The sequence below is a fragment of the Amblyomma mixtum genome, chromosome 5 (assembly GCF_055824585.1).
Source record: "Amblyomma mixtum isolate Tamu chromosome 5, ASM5582458v1, whole genome shotgun sequence".
Taxonomy (NCBI): domain Eukaryota; kingdom Metazoa; phylum Arthropoda; class Arachnida; order Ixodida; family Ixodidae; genus Amblyomma; species Amblyomma mixtum.
Window position 1 is genome coordinate 21,441,901 of NC_143016.1, and position 24,607 is coordinate 21,466,507.

The following is a 24,607-nucleotide window of genomic DNA, read 5'->3' on the forward strand; positions in this document are numbered from 1 at the left end:
CTGACAGCTTATTGTTATACGGCTAATTAACCGCATAAAATAATCGGTACGGCGATTTGCTGACCAGAGAGTTCAGCCACCATTGCCAGCCTCGCAAATACGTTTATTTTGCCGACAGTCCTGAGCTGGAGGTGTTCGGCTCAAGTAGGATATTTTGAATATTTTCATACGCGTCTCTGATAAGCTAAAAGCGGAAGATTAAATATCTCCTTCGACGTGAACTTTAGCCGTTTTCTCGTACCATCACACGAACAGGCCTAGCAAACTCCCGGTAGCAACCAGCGTTACCACGTTACGATGACTGACAGCTGCAAATAATTGGAAATGTTCAAATTTCTCGCACTTTAAAAAGAAAACAAAAAAAGGAAGTAATGTGCAGGCAATGTTGAGTGTCAAAGGAGGCACCGGAACTTGCAACAATATCAACATATTTAATTCAGATAATTATACAGAAGTTGATTTAGTAATGTACAGGTGATGTTGAAAGTCAAAACAGGCACGAAACTTGCAACACATTTAATTTAGTGAATTATGCACAAGCTGATAAGGTCATCCACAATTAATGAACCTCGTTGCCGCTAGTTGCCATGGTTGGGGAAGCGAGTCACATACATCTAGTTCACTGCAGTCACATCTCTTGTGCACAACACCTGCAACAACTTAGTGCTGAACTTCCTGCAACCACCCTACACTCTCCCTGCAATCACCCCTACACAGTGACACACAGACTTGCAAGTCGCACTGGTGTTGCGTAGAGTGCTTTACAAAGACGCATTCGTGGCTGCACAGAACATGCTCACCATTCTGGCATTTTTTTTTTTCCACACTTGACAAGGCCATTTCCTTTTACAGTGTGCACATAGTTGAGACCTCTCACACACTAGCCCACACCTAGGCTCACACATACATACAATTTGTGCTCCTACCACATGCTACACAGTGCACAATAGCTGGAGCAAACATTTCCAAGGACTGCATACTACGCAATACGCATTGCAAACATGCTTCAGGTACAGCAGGTTTACATTTTACACCATGTTGTTCAGACTGCAACGCAAAAGCATTGGTATCTGTGACAATGAAAAGGTAGTGATGAAAAATTTCACTCTGAACATACCTCTGATCATATGCAAGCCCATACCTTAGCTTTCCACTAAATAAAACACTAAGCACTTTACATTTGCATCCCTCAAATTTACAGTAGCATGCAATGCACCAAGTACTGCAATTTGGCCACTCTTATCATATGTAGACATGAAAACAAAACTACTGGGAAGAGTTACAGTGATGAAACTTGTGAGCAACACCATATGATGCTATTTAAAACCTTTGTTCAGCTAATAGAAGCAAGGCGTAGAGTGCACCAAATCTAAGCTTTTGTAACAGTGATTATGCTAGTATGAGCAGTAGCACCTCCCATCTCTTCCTAAACACCTTAAGACACCTCTAGTTTACTGGGACAATTGCCAAGACATTTGCTCTGGCAGAGTAAGTTCATCATGTAAGGGCCTTGTTATGATGTTCCTGAAGCTTCAAGGCCGTGAAATATGCAACCACCATCTATGTTAGCTAAAAAAAAACAGGAGATAATTACTTCGTGACCAAGCAATTAATTACACACTTCAGTATAAAGGGCGGAAAAAGTATGACTTGATCCAAGACGATGGTTACTTGGACTTGTATGCACATATTCACAAAGGTCTTGTCTGTTTCACATTCTCGAATGATGCCTTGCATCTTTGCTATCTTTAGTCCGCTAAAATTCTGCACCTCACATATATTCTTATCCTGGCCACTCTCAAAAAGCTGTGCTATTTTGTTGCACATAATAAAGTTGGGAAGGGGACACCAGTGTCAACATGCACTAACTCATTTTTACAACCATCAGGAATACTACAGACCAAATATTCCTAGTTCAGCAGGCCACACTGTTTGACCTTCTTGAAGCTGGAGAGTACCTGCCTAAAATTCAGACACTTTTGTCCAGTTCTCAACATTGCTAACATGCGCAGCAAAGCATTTGGTGAAGGTGCACCTCTCTATCTGTGAATCACTCATCTGAGAAGGCAGCAAAGTCAAGTGCACCCGTGTCTGGAGCTTTCATACAGAACAAAGTGAACTCCAAGCAGTCATTTGTGTTCGAACACGGAAGGTATTCCTTGAACGAATTTCTTGCACTAGGCATGAAAACATTACCTGTCAGGATGTCAGAGTCAAAACACCTTTCAGATAGGGCAGCATTTGAAGCTTCAAAGCAATGAAATTATCTAAATGGGACCACCTCCTTACAATAATGTTTATTATGTGTAAACAGTGCTTGCCTTTCTTTCTTGTCTCATCCAACATGCCAAAACAGATGGCAGGTTCTAGCTTTACCTACAGAACTTGGAAGGTAGAAACCCAACAAAATGGGCTTTGAAGTATATTACGATCACAGTAGAGAGATGCATATCACCGGGAATTACTAATTAGCTACCACCAGAACGTAGCGAATGGGCTACAAAGAAATGCTGTACAACCTTCTTATATAAGCCTGCCCCAGGCAGGTGCTAATGAGTAATTACTCTCTCAACTGAAATCTACTCCATCTATTTCCCTAAATACATTGAAATATCACCAAGAATTTCAAAAAACAGCAAGTAGAAAGTGCTCAACTTTAAAAAAAACAATTTTCAGAAGCTTTCACACACAGTGGTAGTTTACGATGGGAGTGAAGTGACCAATCACATTTTATACGTTCATGACAGGAGAGGCTGCTTAATGATGATTTAGTACGGCGAGTGTGTGGTTCCATCACCGAGACAACAATGGCATGCGAGCATACGTGCAAGGCCCGCTCGGTGCTTACAAAAGGTTCTGCCTGCAGAGGAATTATTCGCACAGCTCCTCACATAACGTCAGCTGTTCAGCTCAACTGACTGAACTATGTAGTGAGCTCCATATCACCATAACACTGACTACCTCAAATTTAACTACAATGCAAACAGCAGATACAGATTAACTACAATGCAAACAGCAGATACAGATTAACTTTGAGGCCCAGGCTTGCCGATAAAATTTCATAACACGAAAGCAGCGCGAACACACACGCACAGACCAAAATTAGCTTCCACCTTTGTATTTTCATATCTACACAACTCAACACTTTGTTACCGGATGCAGCAAATACCACTTTTCATCACGCCAAGCTGTTCAGGCCCCTGGAAACCCTGCTGCCAGCCATGTGAAACAGTTTTGCAGAGGGGCTCAATGTCTCAGCATTTCTCAGGCAGCATTCTATAAATATCACTTTCAGCACTATCACTTTCAGAGCAGGCCCACTTCCTGCAATAGTGGATGGAACCAGAAGTGACAATTTATAGGTACACAACCTTCCTGTCAATGTGAAATTGACATTACTTGGTCACTGCACGTGTTGACATAAGTAAAACAATGAAACAAGTTTCTGCAAGTTCTTTCTAAAGCACTCTGAAAATCAAATATTTCTACATCCAACCTACACTGTAGGTTTCTAAACTGCTGACAAGAAATGACAGTCAAGCTGCTATTGCAGATCGCTTGACTGCCTAAATAAGCATTTCGATTTCGAAGCAGAATGAATACTAAGCTCACACAATCAGGTGTGCCAGGCACACACAGTTAGATGGAATAAGCCAGCAGAAATAAAACAATGTGGGCGGATAACCTTTGCTACAGCAAGACGCTGTGCTCCATGATGTGAAAGTGAAAGTACTACCATAAGTGCAAGTCCGAGAGAATAGCCCCCAACTTGGTCAAACAACAAACTGAAGCATGCAATCATGGAAGCTGTCTTCATGACCTATTGGACAAATTGTACATGTGTCAGCCGTCCATTAATCTTGCTTCATTTATTAAAATAGGTGTAAAGAAGACGTTCATTCATGACAAAGGTGAAGATAAACATGCTCTTCAGCAGTATTGCTACCACCGCTTGTGTCTGTGCTTGACCTGGCTGATCTTAGACTGCTTTCGCCGCTGCTGCCGTCGTCCCAGTTCCTTTCAATAAACACCCATCTTACATAAACAATAAAATAGCTACTTGCAGCACACTCTGCAAGTACAAAAATACAAAGGAATATGTAGTGAAAATGGACGTAGATAGATAAACCCTCCCACCACCCCAGCAAGAAATCTACTATGTTGAAACCATATTTTGGCCAATATTTTTTGTTATAAAAAGCTGCAGAAATGTAATATGGAAATAGGATTGTACCAGAACTAAACTGATGCTCTAACAGTTTCCCATAAATCTGTACTTGAAATGCACAAAGACACGCCTGCATGCCTTAAATCAATTAAATTTGCCATTTTTTGTGTGTGTGCATGCCTGTCTGTTGGTGCTATATTAAAATATAAACAGACATCACCTTGAGCTTATGGATGCTGTTCTAAAAGTGTAACATCTGATGGCACGTTTGACTTGATCATGATAACGAATATCTATAACCAGTGTTTTTCCAAACACGGACCAGCCAACACCTTCAGAGACACACGATTCAACAAAAACGTGTTGAACTAATGCGCTTAAATCATTGGTTACCATGCTATGAATTCTCAGCAAAAAATACATACAAAAAGCAAAAACACAAACAAAATCAGCAATGTAGTCATGTGCATAATTAGTATATTGTTGTATGTTTAGTTAAAATCCACAAGAAAGGTAAAAGCTCATACTTTCACAAAATAAATACATAAATGCCACATATTCAGCCCCATCCTGTCACAGATTTCATTCCGAAAACTAACACCGGGTATACCTTGAGAACATCAATACTGTGTGCGGCATGACTATACACCGGTGTCCTGGCATGTTTCTTCGTTCCTTAGCATTGTCATTTTCTACTTTCAGCAAAGATGAACTGCTAACAGTGGCATGGCACTTCAAGCAAACCCAGGATGCTAAGCGTGAAAAATTATCCAGTAATCAGTATAATGCCAGGGGTCTTTGCCCATTAAGTTCTCATGCAGCTGTTGTGCGCAGGTGAAGCATGGGGCACCGAGCACTGACACTACACTAAACACAGGTGAGTCTCAAACACTCTGCTGATTCCACAGCACATCTGCATGTGCCCAGTAGAAGTACTTGCTTTGCTGAAAAATTGTTTTCTCACAGCCATGTCCCCCTTGACTTCATAGTTCTTGTGGTTCTGCCTGCAGATGAATGGTGTGATTGATCCAAAATTGGAACACAGCCCGCTACAAGAACGAGCATAGCAGCTCGCATGACAAATGAGGCATGCTCGTTTATGACCAAGTGCTAATAGCAAGCTCACTTACTTTCTACTGTAGCGGCTACATGTCACAGCTCTAAAAAATATCAAGCAAGTTTTGGAATTCTTGGTTATATAGAGACAGGTGGTGACAAGCTGTCAGTATGCAAGTGCTGTAATTATGGTCGTTGCTCAGTAGTCTAACATAGCCTTGCCTATAAAAATGTTGTGGCTTGAGAATACATATTACACAGCAGATGATATTTCTCTGTCAGGAGCACCGGGCTTAAATGTTATACAGTGTAATCAACGTGCAGTAGGATCATAGAAGGTTTACTACATGTCAAGTCACTCGCAGCAACTTGCTAGGAGAGGCGCCATTGCTGTGGTGTGTCATCACGACAGTGAAAGAGCATCTGTAACATCTCGCTAGCTTTCTGAGACATCAGGACAGTAGGCCTGAAGGCAGCCAGCCCTGATACCACATGATGTGGTTATGAGCAGGTGTGTATGCTTAGATTTAAATTATTTGAAACACAACAAAAGATAGCCAGGTGTTTCAGTTTACACTTTGTAAGGTGGCACTGTACTGCAGCCGTAACAGTGGTTATTCATAGACTGTTCCAACAACGTAAACTTAGGTGCACTGAATTTGCTACATCATGACATCAACGACTATGTATTGGAAGAAAAGCAGGTGAATTCCACAGTGTTGAATACAATGCCACAGAGAAGCAGCTCCTATTTCTAGGAGGCTCAAGATGGTTGATTCCTCTCTAGATAAAGAAACAGCATAGCACGACTCAGAAGGAGCCATTTTGCAATAAATAAAACAAACCACTTTACTGGCTTGCATTAGTTTGTTTGTTGTTCAATGCCCATTAGCCGTATCTAGGCAAGCTGTTTGTACCGTCTCTTCAGAAAGCAATGCCATTTTGGACGTGATGCATAGCTAAGACTTGTGACAACCACTTATGCCCTGAACATTGAATGGCAGAGGTATAATGAAGTACAACTATTGTCTCCTGCTGTAGTAGTAGAGATACTCGCCAGCCGCCATTTCACGAAGGGCTGAGGGAATAAGACGCGTCAAACATGGGCAAAACGGCAGCCGCACTGGAGATAACCCCGAGCAGTCCCACTGTTCCCGGTTCAAGGCTGGCATGGCCAAGTGCTGTGTAAGGTATCCACAGGTCAGCAAAGTTCTTGACCAGGTCGAGCAGGAGCGCCTTGTGGAAGACCGCCGATGCCCATAGCATGCGCAGCGAGGCCCTCAGGGTGTGGGCTTTGGATGGTGCGGCCAGCAGCACGGGCAGTATCTGGTACAGCTCGAGAAGGTCGCGTATCAGCGCGGCAGCAATGGCCAGCAGCCAGAACTTGTTGCTCGTACGGCTCCAGGCATCCCTGTACAAAAAAGCAAAGGGACGGCTCCATTGCACACCGTTCCAGTTTCCGCTTCAGGTGTTCCAGTGGCTTGGTTACACAGCATTTCCACAATCTGAGATTGACCAAAAGCAGAAACAAAGATGAAAGTTTAGGAGTGAGAACCAAATGCATGCTCCCCAACTGAGAAAATCTCGCAGAGAGAGAAGTGAAGATGTCCTGCTAATAAAAATTGACACTGCTTACCAGTGTGCTTATGTTGGCATGTATCAATGAAAAGCAAAGAAGCAAAGAAGTCATTTGGGCATTCAAAGGTCTTTGAGTAAATGAAAGGTGACAGGTTTGTGGGGTTTAATGCCCCAAAGTGACTAAGGCTATGAGGGACACCAAAGTGGAGGGCTCTGGATAATTTCGACCACCTGGGGTTCTTTAATGTGCGCTGATATCGGACAATACACGAGCCTATAGCATTTCGCCTCCATCGAAATTCGACCGCCGCGGCTGGGATAGAATCGCGTCTTTCAGGGCAGCAGCCAAACATCATAACCACTGAGCCACCGTGGCAGTCTGAAAGGTGACATGAGACAGCTCTACATCACTTGGATTCAATGTCTACCTCATATCTACACAAATGCTTATGCACTCTGTCAAGTAAGAGGCCAGCCTGCAAACAAGTGCTAGCTGTAAAGCTGTGCAATAGTATTGTCACGAGTAAGCATTTCACAAAAAAAATCAGACAACCATATTCCTGCCAACACTGTCACACAGTTCCAATATGAGGTGCCATGAAGAGTGCAGCTCAGCTGATATATTGCACATCCCTTTTTCAGCCATTGCAACACGGGCACTCCATCCTAGCGGAATTTTCTAGGACGCCTAAGCAATACATTTCCAACTCCTATTCCAATGTTCTAAGCTGTACACCGGTGTGATCTGACAGTTGACATATCAGGGAATCCACAGACATCAAATGCAATGAGATTCTCATGATACCTGCGTGCTTCGTTGTCAGTGTGTTCAGAGGTCACTAATATGAAAGCACGCGGTATAACACATACCGCCATTACCACTGCCGTGGGCATCCCGCTCAAACGTCAATAAAACTGTCGAAGCATGACATCGATTCTGCTGCTTATCTCTATGTATACCTCCTATATCCACTTGCAAGTCACGATGGCCTATGTCTCAATCAAGTGGGACTCCATGTTTTATGAAGGTATCCAGTCCTTGTGTGCTACAGTGACAGCTACAAGTTGCCTTGAGTGTTTGATGCAGGGCTCGGCTCATTACAGCCTCGGAGTGAGCACCCCAAGCTGGCAGGTGGGGGGTGGGCAGGGCGACATACTGCTACTGCTGTCCCTTCCTATTCCCTGAGGAAGGAAAAAAAACAACCTGGGAGCTTTTAAAGCGACAGCGTTAAGGCTCTCGTTCTGCAGAAAATCTGTCAGCATCATCACTGTCGCAAGCAAAAAACCACAGCAGTGGCCTCGGGGTAGAGCACCCGCCTCAGCTCCGGGAGGTGGTGGGTTCGACTCCCGCCGCCAGCCGGGTACCCACCAGTTTTCTCATAATGGGTACAAGCTATGCCCCGGCCTGGTGCTTGGCTTCCTAGGGTAGCATTGCTTGGGAAAGGAGCCTGCGCCTTCAAATCCCGTCACTGTGGGCAATGCGTCACAGGGGCAAAGCGAAAGACAGGCAGCGACTGTTCATGAGCATTGTGTGGCGTTATCACAACCTGCCCATCGTGGCAGGAGGTGGGAGTTAAATTAATGATTGGTTGCGAAATGGTTGCTCGGGAAGAGTAACCTGTGTACCATAAGCCTCATCGGTGGTAGCATCTGCCATTGCAGGGCAGTGGCACATCGTGCAACCGCTGAACCACTATGCCAGGAATGGTACAAGGATACCTAGGATCTATAAGTCAAGAATCACTAATTCCAAATATATGGGCATTAACCCATTATTGCTAACTTTAGAGTGCAGCTCTTAGGCACCCATTCCTGGCTTCCGCGTCGTAGTTGTGGGTGTAGTCACCATAACTGGTTGTCCAAGAAGCAAAGCGAAATGCTACCTGGAAGGTGCCTGCCACGGGAAGATCCCAGAAGGTGGCTAGCAGCGTAATATGCCATATGCAAGCGGTGGCAGGTCGCGTGTGAAGAGCTGCACTCAAATTTCGCGATACTGGCTATCGTAATTGTCTGAAAATTTTTTTCTTTCGCAGCATGGCACATCACCACTGAATGAGGTGGTCTCTTGTACCGCAGCTACAGCGGAACTATCTGCTCTCAGACATAACTTCTAACTGATGCCAGCATGTTATCACCAAGTCACAGCCCCCTAACGTGATAAATGGAGAGAAGGGAGGTCAGCACCATTCCAGCGAGCACATATGCCACTTGGATTTGAACAACTGGCCAAAATGATTACGAGTACCTGTATTTTATGCTGTGCGGCTTGTTTGCTCAAAGCATCCAAACCTAATCAGTAGCCCTTTAATACATTCCACCACAGATATAGCAATGGGCAGTGGGGATAGCGTGGTTATCACTGCCATGACTCACAACTCTCTCAATGTGCATTTGTTTGCCAAGCTCTTACTGGCAGAGCATGATCTCATCATTTGACAGCTATAGCAAGAAAGTGAAAACTAACTTCTTGCCTTTTCACACTCTGAAAAAAGTTTTCTCAACTGATCCAATTTGCATATATGTACATACCTACATTTTTAGCACCTCTCTTGAAGGCCCTACACAACAAATGTCAGCATAACAAAGTTCATCTCTGAAGACATGGAGAGGCCTTTATGAGTGTGTGACAAAATGAAGCCAAACGATGTACATATTAATAAACCAAAACCAAAGCTGGAGCTTCTTCCATCCTGCATCATTTTTAGATTAGGTGTCTTTTTCTGACAACATGTGTGAACAACGCCATGAGAAAATGTTACTTGCTCAGGCTGGCTGCAGTAAAAGAGCACAGCAAACTGACTTCGCTGCCAATGAGACATTCTAGTTGTTCTCTTTTCATCGAGATGCATTTTCGCTCTTGGCATTACTTGTGAGGAGCTGTGAAATATACAGGTGGTTTAAGTACCAGGAGTTACCCAATCAGCTTTGTCAGATACACTAATAATCCTGAACCTGAAGCGCAATGAGTACGAGGTGTGTTCAGTTTCAAGCTCTCGAACTTATATGAAACAAACAAAAACAAAAACTGATTCCAGGAAATTCTAGCGCATTTTTCAACATAATCACCCTGGACAGACACACATACTTTGCAGTAATGCCTCTAGGGAGTCTGTCCCACTCACTGGAAAATCGCCGATGCATGAGCGGAACAGCTAAACTGTGCGTCTTTATTTCAGCAAAGGAAAAAGCTAAAAATCACTAAGTGCAAGGCTGAGTGGGTAAGGAGCACGACAAACCACTTAAAGGTGTTATCATAAGAAAGCTTTTGAACATGAACTACCTCGTGAACTAGAGCACTGTCTTGATGAAGGCATAAAACAGCAGTTTTTTCAAAAACAGTTTGTTTGCAAGCCTAGCCACCTTTCTGCAACTCAGACATCACATCTGTGTTCCTGGGAATGCAGTGAGTGTAATGCCTTCACTGTCCCAAAGAACGGCAACCGTAACGTTCGCTGCCAACAACTTTTCACTGGTGGTAGTTTACTGGGAGGTGGTGAGTTTGAGTGCATCCACCGAGTTAATCATTGGTAGGCTTGAGGAAGGAAATATGGAATCAATTTCTCAATCGCTGTGACAGCTGATGAATTGCAAGCACCATTCATAAAGTCATCATGTGTCGACAGAGCACACCACACTGGAATGCATGAAGCTCAGTGTTTGCCACCAATTGCAGAGCCCACACGGCAAAAACTTCTCCAACTTCCTGCCTTCATGAAGGATAGTGAGCACAGATCCAACAGAGGCAGAAACATTACCTGTCCTGTGGTCAGTCAGCGGTTCCCCACAACTGTTCGTTTCAGCACAGAAATCATGTCGGTCGACCAATTAATTCATGCCTGAATATCCTATGGTTTTCTTGCACATGAGGTTAGGATGGCACAGGCTGTGTAACTTTAATTTTAATTCTTTTTAATATGTCCCACCATAGTAAAACAAAACACGATGTTTGGCCTTGTTTAAACTGTCACACCTACAAGCATGCTATCATTCCATGTCTCACACTCAAGTGTTTCGAAATAAATTCTAATCAGTGTCACTCCATGAAACTGGAGAGTATGGGTGAGCACATGCAGTTTCACACTCATATCAGAATTTATACTAATCAGCGTCGCTCCATGAAACTGGAAAGAATGAATGACCACGTACTGTTCTTGCGAGACTGGCTCATCTGTTTTCTGCAAATTACTTAAGGCTGCCATCTAGCTAATAAAACCTTAATGACCGTAAATTTTTTTAAAACAACCTGCAAGGTGGTACCTGCTTACATTATGGGGAAAAGGTTAGGAAACCTTAAAACTTGAATCCTCCTGGAAATATGTACCCTCTATGAGAGGGCACCTGCCGAAATGCCAAAGCTGCACTAAGCAGCTGTTTTTTCCAGCTAACAGTGGCCTGTTTGTGAGCCTGTTACAGGGCTGAAAAGATCAACCTCTATCATTTTTCTGTGTCATCATTCACCATGTGGCATGCGAAACACATAGGTACACTCCAGCGTCACCCACTGCCTATTTATAGACATTTTCACCAACCTCAGCCAAAACAACATGCCCAGCTGCACAATCATTTGGTTAATCAGCTTTGCGCAGCAACTTGTTGACCATAGTGACAGCACTGAGAGAAAACTTTCAGCTTGCGAGTCAGGACCGAGAGGCAGCAAATAAAAATGAAAGGCTTCTATTTCTTCCTCACTGCAATCCGTGTACACCTGTAGCCAGAAATTAAAGGCAGGAGAAGCCTGCTGTTGGTCATGCATCACCGCATATATACAGTCAGCAGCCCACTTGTGTTACCTGTTCATTTCATCAAGCTCTTGAAAATAATTACCCACTAGCAGTGAGAATGTCAAGTTGAAAAATAAAGTTAAACGAATTCTGGGTCCATTAAGGCATGGCCCCTCAAAAGCATTCCATTAAGAAAGGCATGTAGCAGTGACTGAGACACCAATTGAATCATAAAGTTCCATATACGCCACAATAGCTGCAAAGCAGAATGTGCCATGAGGTCGATAGTGCCAGCATTTACCCGAAGCAGCAATTGCCCCCCCCCCCCCCCCCAAGTCACTGCCATCATTGTCACCGTTATCATCATCATCAGCCAACCTATGCAAATGTGCGACAAACCACTCTCCCAGTGTTCTCCAATCATCCCTGTACTGCTGTTACAACAGTGGCCACCTCATCCCAACAAGCTTCCTCACTTTACTTCTTAACCTGACTCTCAGTCAAACCCAACTAAGGTTTCCTTTCCCTTCGAAGCAACTCTGCAACCCTAACAGAGTATGCATGCAGACCATGTGCTCCTTGTCTAGCAAGCAGCTAGTGTCAATGGAAGATGAACTATAAGTGAGAAAGGCAACTATGGTGGAAATGAGCTCACACTGAATAAGCAACGCTGATCCTCTTTACTTGCATATGTGTGCACTAATTTGTACCAGCTGAAGCTTTTCGTGCCTATTTCTATTAGTCACTATGAAATCAGTACTAGGTAATTCTTTTACACCAAAAATGTCTTGTTCAAGCTTGTGACACATGTCAGCCTCTGCCAATGACCACTGCAATGATGTGTGAAAGCTTTATAGCTGCAGTCATGCATAAAATGCCAGCAGCTGCAACTGGCCTTTGCTTCACTGTTTTATGAGTCGTGCACCCTTCACACAAAAGAAGTCAAAATAACGACACATTTTTCTTAAAGTCACGATGCTGAATGTTTCATTTGATTTGCTATAGTACATTGACAATTAAATCTCCATGCACCTTGAACCACTAGAAAATTTATTACATAATGTCCTAACTAGGCAGCTCACTCCAAAGTAAACAATTCTGACAGCGCTGGAGTGGCATTGTTCAGCTGGAATCGGTGCTATATTATTTACTCGATTTAAGAAGCATCTTTTTTTTTTTTTTTCAGAAAATACTATCTGAGAATGACATGTGCATTAGAAATGAGCACAGAAATGAAACTAAGCCAGCAACACCCTATTGTCATTAAAATCTCAAATTGTTGGCTTGGTGTTTTTGCACGTCGATATCACCTAGATAGCGTACTGTAGTCACGAATACCACCAGGCTTTGCAAGCATCTCAAGTGTCCTGTCAGCAAGGCTCTGACCTAGACATGAGCCAACATGGAATCGTTGGTTGCGAAGACACGCTGAGTTCATGACGACGCTGGGTTGAAAAAAAAAGGTGATCTTCTTGTGTGCGCGGGCAAGTGATAACTGGGAGGCTTCACAAGCATTTGCTGTCCTGAAACTTATGTGCATAACTGGCAGAAGCAGAGGAAGAAGATTTTAGCTGACAAATTGACCCGGAAAGGTTTTCAGCGGGCTAAAAAAAAAGGCCGGTTTACAGAAAGTGAAAAAGTTCATGCCAACTTCCCAAAACGACAGCGAGCAGACTCAAGGATTGTGACTGCGGAAGTTAGAGCTATGCAGCTGACGAGGCAGAGAAGCCTAATGCGGATGGAGTTCAAATCCAGCAGGTGAGTGATTAAAAAGTTTGTGGTAAGGCATGAATTTTTGCTTTGGAAGCGAACAGGCATCTGACAGAAAGGTAACTCAGGTAGTGGTGTCATTTATTTCCATCACGGCATTAAAGCAGTTGCAATAAAGGTTGCCTGTTCGAAGTGAGAAGAAGACTCATTTCTTTTTCGAAGCATGAAAATCTGGTGGGAATTACAATTGAAGGCATTGCATTTTTTTTTCCTGACTATGAAAAATGGGCATGTGCTACAATCGCTGGTGCATTAGAGTACAGTAAATACACTACATGGAATTTATTTTACTTATCACTGCAAGCCTTACAAAGCTGGAATTAACAAGTCAATTTAATAGTCAAGTGAGGGTGATGAGTTAATGAGTTTCAATAATTCCAGTACATGTTAGAGGCAGTGGGCATAGCAACACGGACAACACGGGCGTGCACAAACGTAGCATGTTGGTGGGCGAGAACTTTACCGATCCTCAAGCAATCAATCTTCTCCTAAATCTAGCAATCACATATAAAACACTTTCTATGCATAATAAAGGATGCGCACACCTCCAAAGCTTTTTCCTCCCTTTAGGTGAGACACTGCATATCTTACAATCCTGTATCTTTCCTCAGATTACAGTAGCCATACTGCAATTGTCTCTGCCACAGGTGCCCGCTGCTTTCCAAGAAAGCCCACCTAGCACAGTTACAATGTCTACCTTGCATTTCAAGGAATGGCACTGTGGCATGAGACATATACTAACGCAACTAAAAAATTAGCCACAAAGCAGCTATGCCAGAAATCTAGTTGGCATCAATGTCTTGTTAGTACTGTTCACACAAGATATCTCTCTCATGTAACTACCGCACAATTTTGGGCATATTACGTCAGTTTAAGTTCTTACTCTGGTGTGAGAAATACCCTAATGGCCACCCCAGGGCTAAGTTGAAGGAAAGCAGCACATAGTCATTTGTTTATGTGGTCTAAGGGGATGCTTGGCTGTATGTATGTGCAGAGTACAGACAAAGCGTGTTTTGTAGCAAAAGCTACCTTAGGCTAGCAGAAGCGCATTTCACGGCGCCTGACAAGGGCCACTACTGCGCATGAGCCATTACCAAGGCAACCAGTACCATGGCAACCATGGCACCACTCGGACTGTCAATCATAAGAAAAGAAAATTGGGGTCTAGGTGGGAATCAAACCCGGGCCGCCGGTTGTTGAGATTGTTGAGTGACAAATGATGCCGCCCCAAATTACCAGCAAATCAGCCATCAGTCTCCCTGCACAATTATCAATGAGAAACTTAGGGTTCGGAAAGACTGTGAAAAATAGGCGATGAAAAAATTGATCAAATAGCAAAAACATAGTCAATTAGACATCTTGAAATAACATTTGCATCATAGAAGGGGACAGCTTCATGAAAGCAATCATTACTGGTGACAATGTGCAGATTTGTTACTACAAGCCTGAGAATGGATAGTACAGCGTGGAGTATCGAATGGAAGCATCTTCGATCGCCTAACATGACAATGATAAAAATGAAATTACCTACTGAAAAATTACCACTCACCATTTGCTCAACTTTTCAACGGCATGCCTGAACAGTCAACAGTGCTCATTACATTCAAAGAATCACTGAAAATCTCAAGCTCTACTTCAAACTAAAAACAAAGAGCTATTATCCAAGCGCTCTGTGTAATTACATGACAATGCACACCCCTGTTTACGTTGCCAGAACTTATTGAAATCTTTGTTGCTGGAGCAGTTCTCTACAGTCCTGATCTCGCGGTATTGGACAGAGACCCAAATGATCCCCTAAAAGCAGCTTTACAAATACACATCTGCTGAGGAGGTGAAGACAGTGGTGCATGCATTACTCGTAATGATGTTGAAAGTATTTTAACTATAAAATATGAAAGCCTGCTGACAGGTAGTCAAAGCATATAAAAAGCTAAGAAAACCGATAAATAATACCTTATTTCGACTCTTCCAAAAGCTCAGCAATGTTAACTTGGCAACCACTGTGCAGACAGATTTTTACTCACACTCAAACAAGTACAGCTGCAGCTGCACATAAAACATGTACGTTAGGTGCACAAGCTCACCTGCGCAACGACAGCAAGCCCACCTGGTGAAGCCACACCAAGTTGTCTGTCAAGATATAAAAGGCATTGCCAATACGGGCCATGGTCAGGCTGAGGCGCAGTGACAAGTCAGGAATGCTGATTGTACGAGTTGCACCATGAAGGGCGTCCATGAAGCGTCCAAGCCGCAGCACTGAAAGGCACACACATACACATTATGTACTCAAACACAGCTTGTGAAAAAGTATTTTGCACAGAAACAAAAATAAAATAAGTAGGCAGTGGTATGCAAGGTTTAATGCACCAAAGCTGCACGTTGGCTATGAGAGATTTCACGGTGGAGTGCCCCGAATTAATTTTGGGCACTTAGGGCTCTTTAACACACCCTGGCAATGTAAAGCACCACGCAATTCTTGCATTTTGCCTCCGCTGAAATGCGACTGCAATGGCCAGGATTCGATTCCACCAACTTAGGCTCAGGAGCCAAACGCCACAGCCACTAAGCTATTGCTGCGGGTCACAAATTATAGCTTTTAGGTCAAAGCTGGACAAGCTAGCATAAAGGTTTCAGTTAACTCTAATTCACTGCAGCCAAAAGGCTGTTAGCATGCATCAGGCCCTGAGACAGAGGGGAGAAATACAGCCAGTTTGCTCTAATGGGCAGACACCTAAGAAAGGGGGTTGTACGCAATAACTTACTCTTTCTCCTATGAACTTATAGTGTTAGAAAACACTCGCAGTCCCTAGAATTAAAATTTTGTCACGAGAAATGTGATTTCGACCGTAAACACCTCCATGACTTCACCTTCAAAGTACTTTTAGGGTGGCTGCACTCTACAAGACAGAGCCCCGCACACGAAATTGCATCAGCTGGTACCATTTTCAGTACATAAATTTTCGGTGGAATTTAATGATAACTAAATGTTGAACCATACTTTAGTTTAGCATGGACGGGTTGAAGCTTTTTTGAATTTCAGAGCCAAAAATTGGAGGGGACACTTAAGCTCCACCTTAACGGTATGACGCGAAACCACTGATGGGTTAATGCCCATATATACAGAACTGGTCATTCAATGGTATTGTGTCACTACAACTTTGATTTTAATTGCAACATCAAAAGGTGCGGGATTCTACTTTACAAGATGACCAATTCGCGAATGAGCCGCATAAAATGTTTCTAATTTGCGGGCCAGTGCCTGATGCATGAAGATTTCAACACAAATACAAAACCAACAGTGTAGAAGAACTCTCGATGTACTGCAACTGACAGGCTTAAAGGGACACTGAATGCAACTCCATCCAATTAATGTTCTCTGCGGCAAAACTTGACTGTCTCTGACTTTTTCGTGGCTATGTTGACAGTTGTTCAGCAGAAAAAGATGCATTTATTGTGAAAGGGGTTCGCGTACTAGTGAACTCGGCGATACAGTTCACCAAACAGCCGAGCAGACAGCAGCAAAATCACAGTTAGTCCAGACAGCCAGAGAGCTGGAGCCGCGCGCCCGCACTTCGTCGTCAACTTCTTCGTCTACCATCGAGGCAGTATGAGGCGCGTTCATCATAGTTCAGGCGCGTTCATTGTAATCTACTACAATGGCCCCAGGCCGCAGCCGGGAAAGACGCGGGTTCGATCCCGGCTGCGGCGGTTGAATTTCGTTGGAGGAGAAATTCTAGAGGCCCGTGTACTGTGCGATGTCAGTGCATGTTAAAGAACCCCAGGTGGTCGAAATTTCCGGAGCCCTCCACTACGGCGTCTCTCATAGCCTTAGTCGCTTTGGGACGTTAAACCCCATAAACCAAACCAAACCAAACAGGAGCCATCCTGGCGACCTATGGTGATGGCAAGAGGAGCGGGTCGTAATAAGTCTTGAGGCGACTGACATGAACAAGTTCACGGCCGCAACGACGCAAGACCGAAGAGGGTGTAAGCGGCTCTACAATATAATTAACAGGGAATGTTGATTCGACGACGCGGTAAGGGCCATGATGTTTTCTACGAAATTTCGAAGACTGTCCTGGTGTAGTGGAGGGGACCCAAAGCCAAACTAATGAACCCGGAGAAAAAAAGTGCGGGGTTTGATGGGCATCGTGTTCATGCTTTCGGCGACCTTGGGAGTCCGAGGTGAATGAACGGGCCAGTTGGCGACATTCCTCGGCGCGCTTGGCGAGTTCGGAAAGGGCATCCTGGATTCGGAAAGGGCCCTGCATTCGGAGGCGTCTGGAGTGTACGGCAAAATCGTGTCCATTGTGGAGGAAGGCTCACGGCCATACAACAGGTAGAAAGGGGAAAATCCGGTGGTTGACTGGGTGGCGGTATTGTACGCGTACGTCACAAAAGGCAGGACAGCGTCCCAGTTAGACTGATCTGACGAGACGTACATGGTGAGCATATCGCCGAGAGTGCGATTAAAGTGCTCAGTCAGCCCGTTAGTTTGAGGGTGGTAGGCAGCGGTGGTCAGATAAATGATGCGACACCCTTTGAGGAGAAGAAGCTGGAGAAGATGGCTGTGAAGGTCCAGGGCGTCAGACGACCGCAACCTCCACCAAATGAAAGGGGGTTCGCGTACTAGTGAACTCGACGATACAGTTCACCAAACAGCCGAGCAGACGGCAGCAAAATCACAGTCAGTCCAGACAGCCAGAGAGCTGGAGCTGCGCGCCCGCACTTTGTCGTCAACTTCTTCGTCTACCATCGAGGCAGCATGAGGCGCGTTCATCATAGTTCAGGCGCGTTCATTGTAATCCACTACAATTGCTAAGAAAATTTGTTTTGGAACTGGAGTACTTGTTTCCCAGCACTTGATCCAATTCATGATGTCAATAACGAAGACTCTCGTGATTACTGTTTGGAAGTGAATGACGGTGTAGCCTAGCCTTGGAGATCTAAATACAAATAACTGTTGTGACATCATTGCAGTTTGCTTGTGAAAATTACCAGTGGTGACAATACCTGCATTCGGTCTGTTTTTTTTTTTTTTGCTTTCTTTAGGTTATAGAAGATCAGTTTTCAGTGAAAGTGGCCTCTTCAACACATTCAATGTGTCGTAGGTCACTGGGTGATCCCGTCATTTAGTCCTGCTATGTGGCCAAGAATACTGCGTGACACAGTGAAGCAGTGGAACAGAGTTTATTGTAAGGTCCTCCTTGTTAAGACCTCACAATGAAATGACCCTGTATTCGTGGGCACACAGCATAAATAAATGATGTGACCCACCGCTCACCCACGACGCAGTGAATGTGTTAACATTACTTCGTTAATGTTCAACTTGCCCATCAATGTTTATGACTGCTGTCAATGCCTGCACCATGTAAATCCCACCCCTTATGTAACACACCACTAAGGATCTTTAAGGAAAATAAAGTGATGTGATGTGGTGATCGTGTCCCTTAAAAGTGAACGCACAACCCGGAGGACTGAACAGCTGCCAGCACTGTGCAAGTCGGCCATCGTGTGCAAGACAGCAACAAAGGCTGCAGTGCGGCATCTACCGACAGTGGTGCAATCATTCCCTTTTGCCAGCTGCTGTGCCACAAATGTAATACAACCTCTGTCTGCCAACCTTCTCTGTCTGCCAACCAAGCCTTCTGCCAACAATCTGCGGTACTGGCTGTTGTACAAGTCATGCACTCAGACATTAAGGTGAGAAAAGTTTGACAAAAATCATTCCACACATTTTATCGCGCACCACGTGGCAGCCCTACCAAAGTCAAGAGGGGTGAAAAAAACATGGCAAACACGCAGACTTAGTCACCATTATCATGGCAGGTATATAAACCTCCACTTCAAACTCCGGCTACTGCTTTTGCATAATACTGGTGCCTCTGTTTGTGCCAGAAGGCTGCTTGGCACCTCTCAAGATGCAATGCCTGCGGTGCAGAAAGAACTACGCACCAGGGAGAAATGAGCATCAGTACACTATGTAAACATTGCTTGCTATGTGTGTACGTGTGCATTGTACAATTGTGAGCAATATTTGAGGGAACAAACTTTCTGCGGAAAAGGCAAGTGTTCTGGTTATTTCTCCACTAAATTTCAGAATGACTTCCGGCTATTGAAGGACAAGAGGAAAACTAATTAGAAAATAGAAAACACCGTGCTTGTCACACATAATTATGGAGTAATCAAATGAATGCTCAAACTTTGTCCCCTCGCTCTGTATTGCTCTTTGTATAGCTGTCATGCTGCTCCACAAACAGTGAATGGCTGGGCAGACAGATAAGACAGATATAGGTTGTCAATGAGAATTAAGCCCTCGCTCCTTTGTGACGAACATGCATTGCATACAAGTTGCGTAGAAGTTAGCTGGAAGTTCTCAGCAAACTTCCAAATCACATACACACTTGAAAACAAAAGCAAAAGAAAAGCAGAGGAAGACTGCACATATTAACAGTGATGTGGGTGCCACTACACATTACGTCAATCCAGGTCGTAATCACCTATCGCACTTATTTCGGCTGTGTCCTCCAATAAGCGCGTCGTCCCCTTTACGCAAACTCCTTACGCAAACTCCTTACGCATGTGTAACCTTTTCAAGAGAGTTTGGAGTATTGACAAATTTGTCGTCCCATTCCTTCTAGCACCGGCTTCGAGTTCGCCGTTCCAGTACGCCGTCGGTGAACATCTGCGCGAAACCTGATCAAAGTAAGGCAGAAAACTCACGCCTTCGTCCCGAGCTGAATGTCACCTCCAGGTTCTGAAGACGTGCCACGGTGTCTCTGCGGTTTGATGTTTTCTGCAGCCAATACCATAGGAACCGACTAGTGTACTGCAAGAGCCTGAGACCATAAACACACGAGAACAGTTAGTAATGCTTGCCAGCCAGGCCGCAGCAATTAACAACTGATTCCTTACCGAAATAATTTGTCTCTGCCGGCAGTTTGCGAGTTGAACTTCGATATTTCTGCCAAGAGATCGCGTACGTTCGCATCCATGACTCCGCCGACGGAGGAAAAATATTTGAAGTCAGACTTGCACTGCCTGCACAACTAGTACCCAGCCGCCTAGCACGTTTTCCTCCTTTCATTTAAAAGCTCCATGAAGGTCCTTGCTGTTTTCCTGCTGAGCAAACACACACAGCCCGAAGACATCTACGAACTAAAGCAGTAGGCAGACAGGAAAACGGAATCGCCGAAAGATCTCTCTCCGCAGTCTACTCGTCTATTTTTCGCAACAATTCTCCGTTTAAAACTAATAATAAAATACAATATTTGTACTTAGGTATATAATATTTTGAATAATTAAATAACTGAAAATATTTCATGCTTTTTATGCGCGTGCCTAAAAGAACATTTTTAATAAGCTACTACTGCTACCTAGCAGCAAATGTAAAAAAATGTAGACCCCAAGCCTGACGATAAATGTAGGCGCGGGGCGCGGAACGCGGGTGTTCCCACGGCAACAGCAGACTTTAAAATCGTTCCAAGACAAATGTTAAGAGATTTCAAAGTTCGAACATTAATTGGAGTTAAATTTCGTTGTTCTGCGAATGCGCAGTCAGTAAAATGAACTATTCGGTGTCTCCAGAGACGTTAACTGTTCTGCAAAACTATCATGAAAGGGTAAAAAATCGTTTACTACGGCTGAGAGAGCAAGAGGAATGGGAAAGTTACTGCATTCAACACAACATTGCTCAGAACCCGTGGCGCAGGCAACGTGCTACTAGCGTCCCGGCAGGACCATCGGCTACAACGCATCGAGGTGCAGCCGGTGCAACCCCTCGCAAGCCACCTACGCGTAAAGTGAGCGGTTCGTCTCCCGCATTCTGTCTGCGACGACTGTCAGACCAGCTGGGCATCTATTACCGCGAACTGGAGCGGCTTCAAAACGACTCTGGTGCTGCTGTCAGGCTAAAATCTCCGAAGGCGTCTGCAAGCGGCGAGGAAAAAGTTCTGACTGTGAGCGTGCAAACGCAGACAGTTTCTGTAGTTGTATCTCGCGAGCGTGTTTCACAGAGCCGTGAGGCCAGCGTGCTCGACGACACTCGGGAAAGATTCCGTGTGATGCTTAATCCGGACCCGAACGAGCGGTTCTCTGTCATCAGGAAAGAGCGGGTGCTCAAGTGGTCGGACGGCAATCGTCCACACGTTACGTGGGAAAGCTCGAATGCCACGCGTGAAACGGAAAACCGCCAGGCATCCCGTGACGTGGCCGTAAACAAGCGCAGTGTGGAAAAGACTTGTTCGAAGAGCCGCACGCTGCTGCTTCGTGTGCCCGCTGGTCTTACTGCTGAACTGGAATCGTACAGGAAACAGGTCGAAGGACGGACGACGTGGAAGCCACTGCTTGCTGATAACGCAGTGGGCGCCCCGTGGACTGCTATTGACAGCATTGCGAAGGACATTTTTAGTGACATTGTCAGCAGTGTTTTTGAAGAGGTCGAGTGTATACTCAGTGGCGTCATTGACGAACTTCTGGGTCAGGAACTGGCGGATCAAATGAGTTCTCAGTCTAATTCAGCAGAGAGGGAATAAATGTAGTCCTTCTTGATCGCGGCTCCTCATTTATTATTAAAGCTGTCTTTTGGAAGCACAACAGGACTCCGTTATACGAGGAACTCCATTTTCCCAGCCAGAGCTGTGATGTAACAAAAAAAAAATTAGTTCATGCTCATGCACGGACAAGAAAAACAGGGCTGGCGCTAAATTTCAAAGAGCCAAGTGCAGTGCTCTGAAGCACTGGTTGCATTAGTGAGAAAATTTTAATGCATTATTGTGTGCCAAAGCCTCGTCAATGAGATACTGCTGTCGAAAGCTGCGGATTAACTTCGTCCTGCTGATAAAATGCAGGTTTTACTGACCGTCCTGATCATTTATGATCATCTGTGGTATACCTGTATTTCGTAGCCATCTGTTATTTAGGTCGTCTGCTAATCTATTTTCCATAGTTTTACCAATTTCCACGGACAGTCCAGCGTTCCCCTCCATTTTTTTCTGGCTTTCTTTCAGGCTTGCTTTAGCTCATTGTACACATTCGTGAGCAAAACGTGTCATCGCTTCCAGAAGCTAGTTTTGTCCGAAATTGTTGGACATGTGAACGATAGCGCAGCGCTCTGTGCGTCGGACAAAATGGACATTGATCCTGGTTTCGTCACGTCTGTTAGTCGGCACTGTGCGGCATATATCAATGACCGCATCAGTAATTTCTTTATTCTGTACGAGAAATTTTCTGCACAACAGATTCGTAGAAAACAATTGTTCTAGCGAACGGCAGTTGAGTGCACTCAAGTTGAAAATTAAAGAAATTGAAAGTTGGTGTTCAGGAAAATAAAGGGCGCAGTAACACTCTCACTTATCGGTGGAGACCTCAACCCCAACGAGTGGGAAGAGATGGAGGGAATGAAAGAAGGAAGAGGTGCCGCTGTGGAGGGCTCCTGAGTAATTTTGACAACTTGAGGACCTTTACGTGCGCTGAGGTTTTCGCACGAGTGCGCGGACAGTCGACAAAGAGATGGAATCTGTCAGAAGTAAATGGAGCACTCTTCTAACATGGAAGAGCACTGACGCGTCACATCGCAGTGCTAGGTAGGCATCTTGTGCGTGTGTGCCAGCATCTAAGTGCAAAGTATCTGCACCGGCAAATACTCCGATGCTGAACTTCTAATAAAGCTGAGCTCCCGTTGCGCTTGCGTCTTAAACTAGACGCGTCTTAAACGCACTACAACGTTAACTAGCACGTTCCATTTATTTCGTAGCGACTGGTGCATTAGCGCAATGAAGACAAAGTAGATCGCAACATTAATTGCATATTTCTTTTTTTTCTTTGCTATTTACCCTCGCTCGTGAGCACCTGAGCCGCTTTGCAGACGCGCATGCAGCGCGTGCACATCTGCACGAGGATCTAGAAGCGAGGAAGGAAGAACGCGAGCCAAGGAAGCCTTTCGTTCCTTGGCCATAGCCTTGCAAAGGTTCTTACTCCAGCCCTTGTCTCAACATTGCTACGGACGCCTTCGATCTCGATGTCAGACTTCATGCGAACCGGTGATTGCGCTGAGGATTCATCGGAGGAGGCCAACCGAGGTACAGCCAGTCTTTCGGGCAGGCGACACGCCATGAACCAGCCCGAAAGAACAACAGGGGGCGGTGATCGCCGCAGCGACGCCGGTGATGGGGTGGCCGACGCCGTCGACGATGAGTGCGCCAGCGAAGTTGCCATCGACGCTGCCAGTACCGCCAGCGGAGAGAGCGCGTCGTCGTTGCCGTCGGGAGAGGCGGCGGAGACCGGGTCATCCTGCCTCCTCTGCTTCGGGCTGCGGGGTGACCTGGAGGAGCCGCTGTACCGCAGCCCGTGCCGCTGTCCGGACGCCTTCGTGCACCGGTCCTGCGTGGAGGAGCAGCTGTTCCGGTGGGAGGACGGCGCCGCCGCGTGCCAGACTTGCGGCGCGCGCTACCCACTGCGGCGCCGCACTAAGCCGCTGTGGCGCTGGTTCTGGGAGCAGGAGTCGCGAGACGACGCCACGCTGTTCGCCGCCAACCTGGTGTTCAGCGCGGGCAACGTGGGAGTACTGAGCATGGCGTGGATGTACGTGCTGTTCGAGTACCGCTCCAGGACGTGGCTGCCCACTTCATGGCTGGCTTCCGCGCTGTTCGTGCTCTCCGTGTTCTGGGTTGGCTTCGGATGCTTCCGTTTCTACGTGGTCTACTCGTCATACGCCCGCTGGAGACGCGCCAACACCACCGTCAACGTCCTGCTTGCCGACAAGGTTGCCGCGCAGGCCTGACAATGAGAGTCCTGCCTTCTAAGCCTCCTCGGGGAAAGCGTGTTGGAGGAGGTGGCCTCGAAATAAAAAGGAAGGGTGATACTCATTTTCCAAGTCTACTTTTCGTTGTTGCGCTAACCTGAAGCGACTGCCGAGATCGCAGTGTGTCTGCGGCGTGGTCTACTGCGGCAGGCAGTAGGATGTAATGAGAGCAGGATAGATAATACTGGTTATAAGGAAAAGCATGAATTGTTGGGTTTTACGTCGACGTTAAACCCCCACAAACCATAAAAGTCGCGAAGCGACACATGGGCTAAAAGGGATGACGTCGTGTAGTAGGGGACGCAGGGCTAAATTGGGCCACCTGGCATTCTTTAAAGGTAGCGACCGCAGATCCGGAACACGAGAGTGAAATAACTAGAATTGGGTGTAGAGCATTTTTCAGGTTCTCTCAGATTACGAATGGCAGTTTACCAATATACCTCAAGAGAAAAGTATATATACAGCACCTATATACCTCAAGAGAAAAGTATATATACAACAGCTGTACCTTAC

The 24,607-nt window shown here is 45.2% G+C and overlaps 1 protein-coding gene across 1 annotated transcript; it reads right to left on the bottom strand.

Annotated features, from left to right (window-relative positions):
- Window positions 1-411: 411 nt before the first annotated feature.
- Pex11ab (peroxisomal biogenesis factor 11ab) lies at window positions 412-20,484 on the bottom strand. Its single transcript, XM_089543592.1, has 4 exons — window positions 20,209-20,484; window positions 20,017-20,132; window positions 15,378-15,549; window positions 412-6,635 (listed from the first exon to the last, which is right to left on the bottom strand). The coding sequence occupies exons 1-4, from the start codon at window positions 20,286-20,288 to the stop codon at window positions 6,293-6,295; spliced, it is 711 nt and encodes a 236-aa protein (XP_089399718.1). The 5' UTR covers window positions 20,289-20,484; the 3' UTR covers window positions 412-6,292.
- Window positions 20,485-24,607: the final 4,123 nt, after the last annotated feature.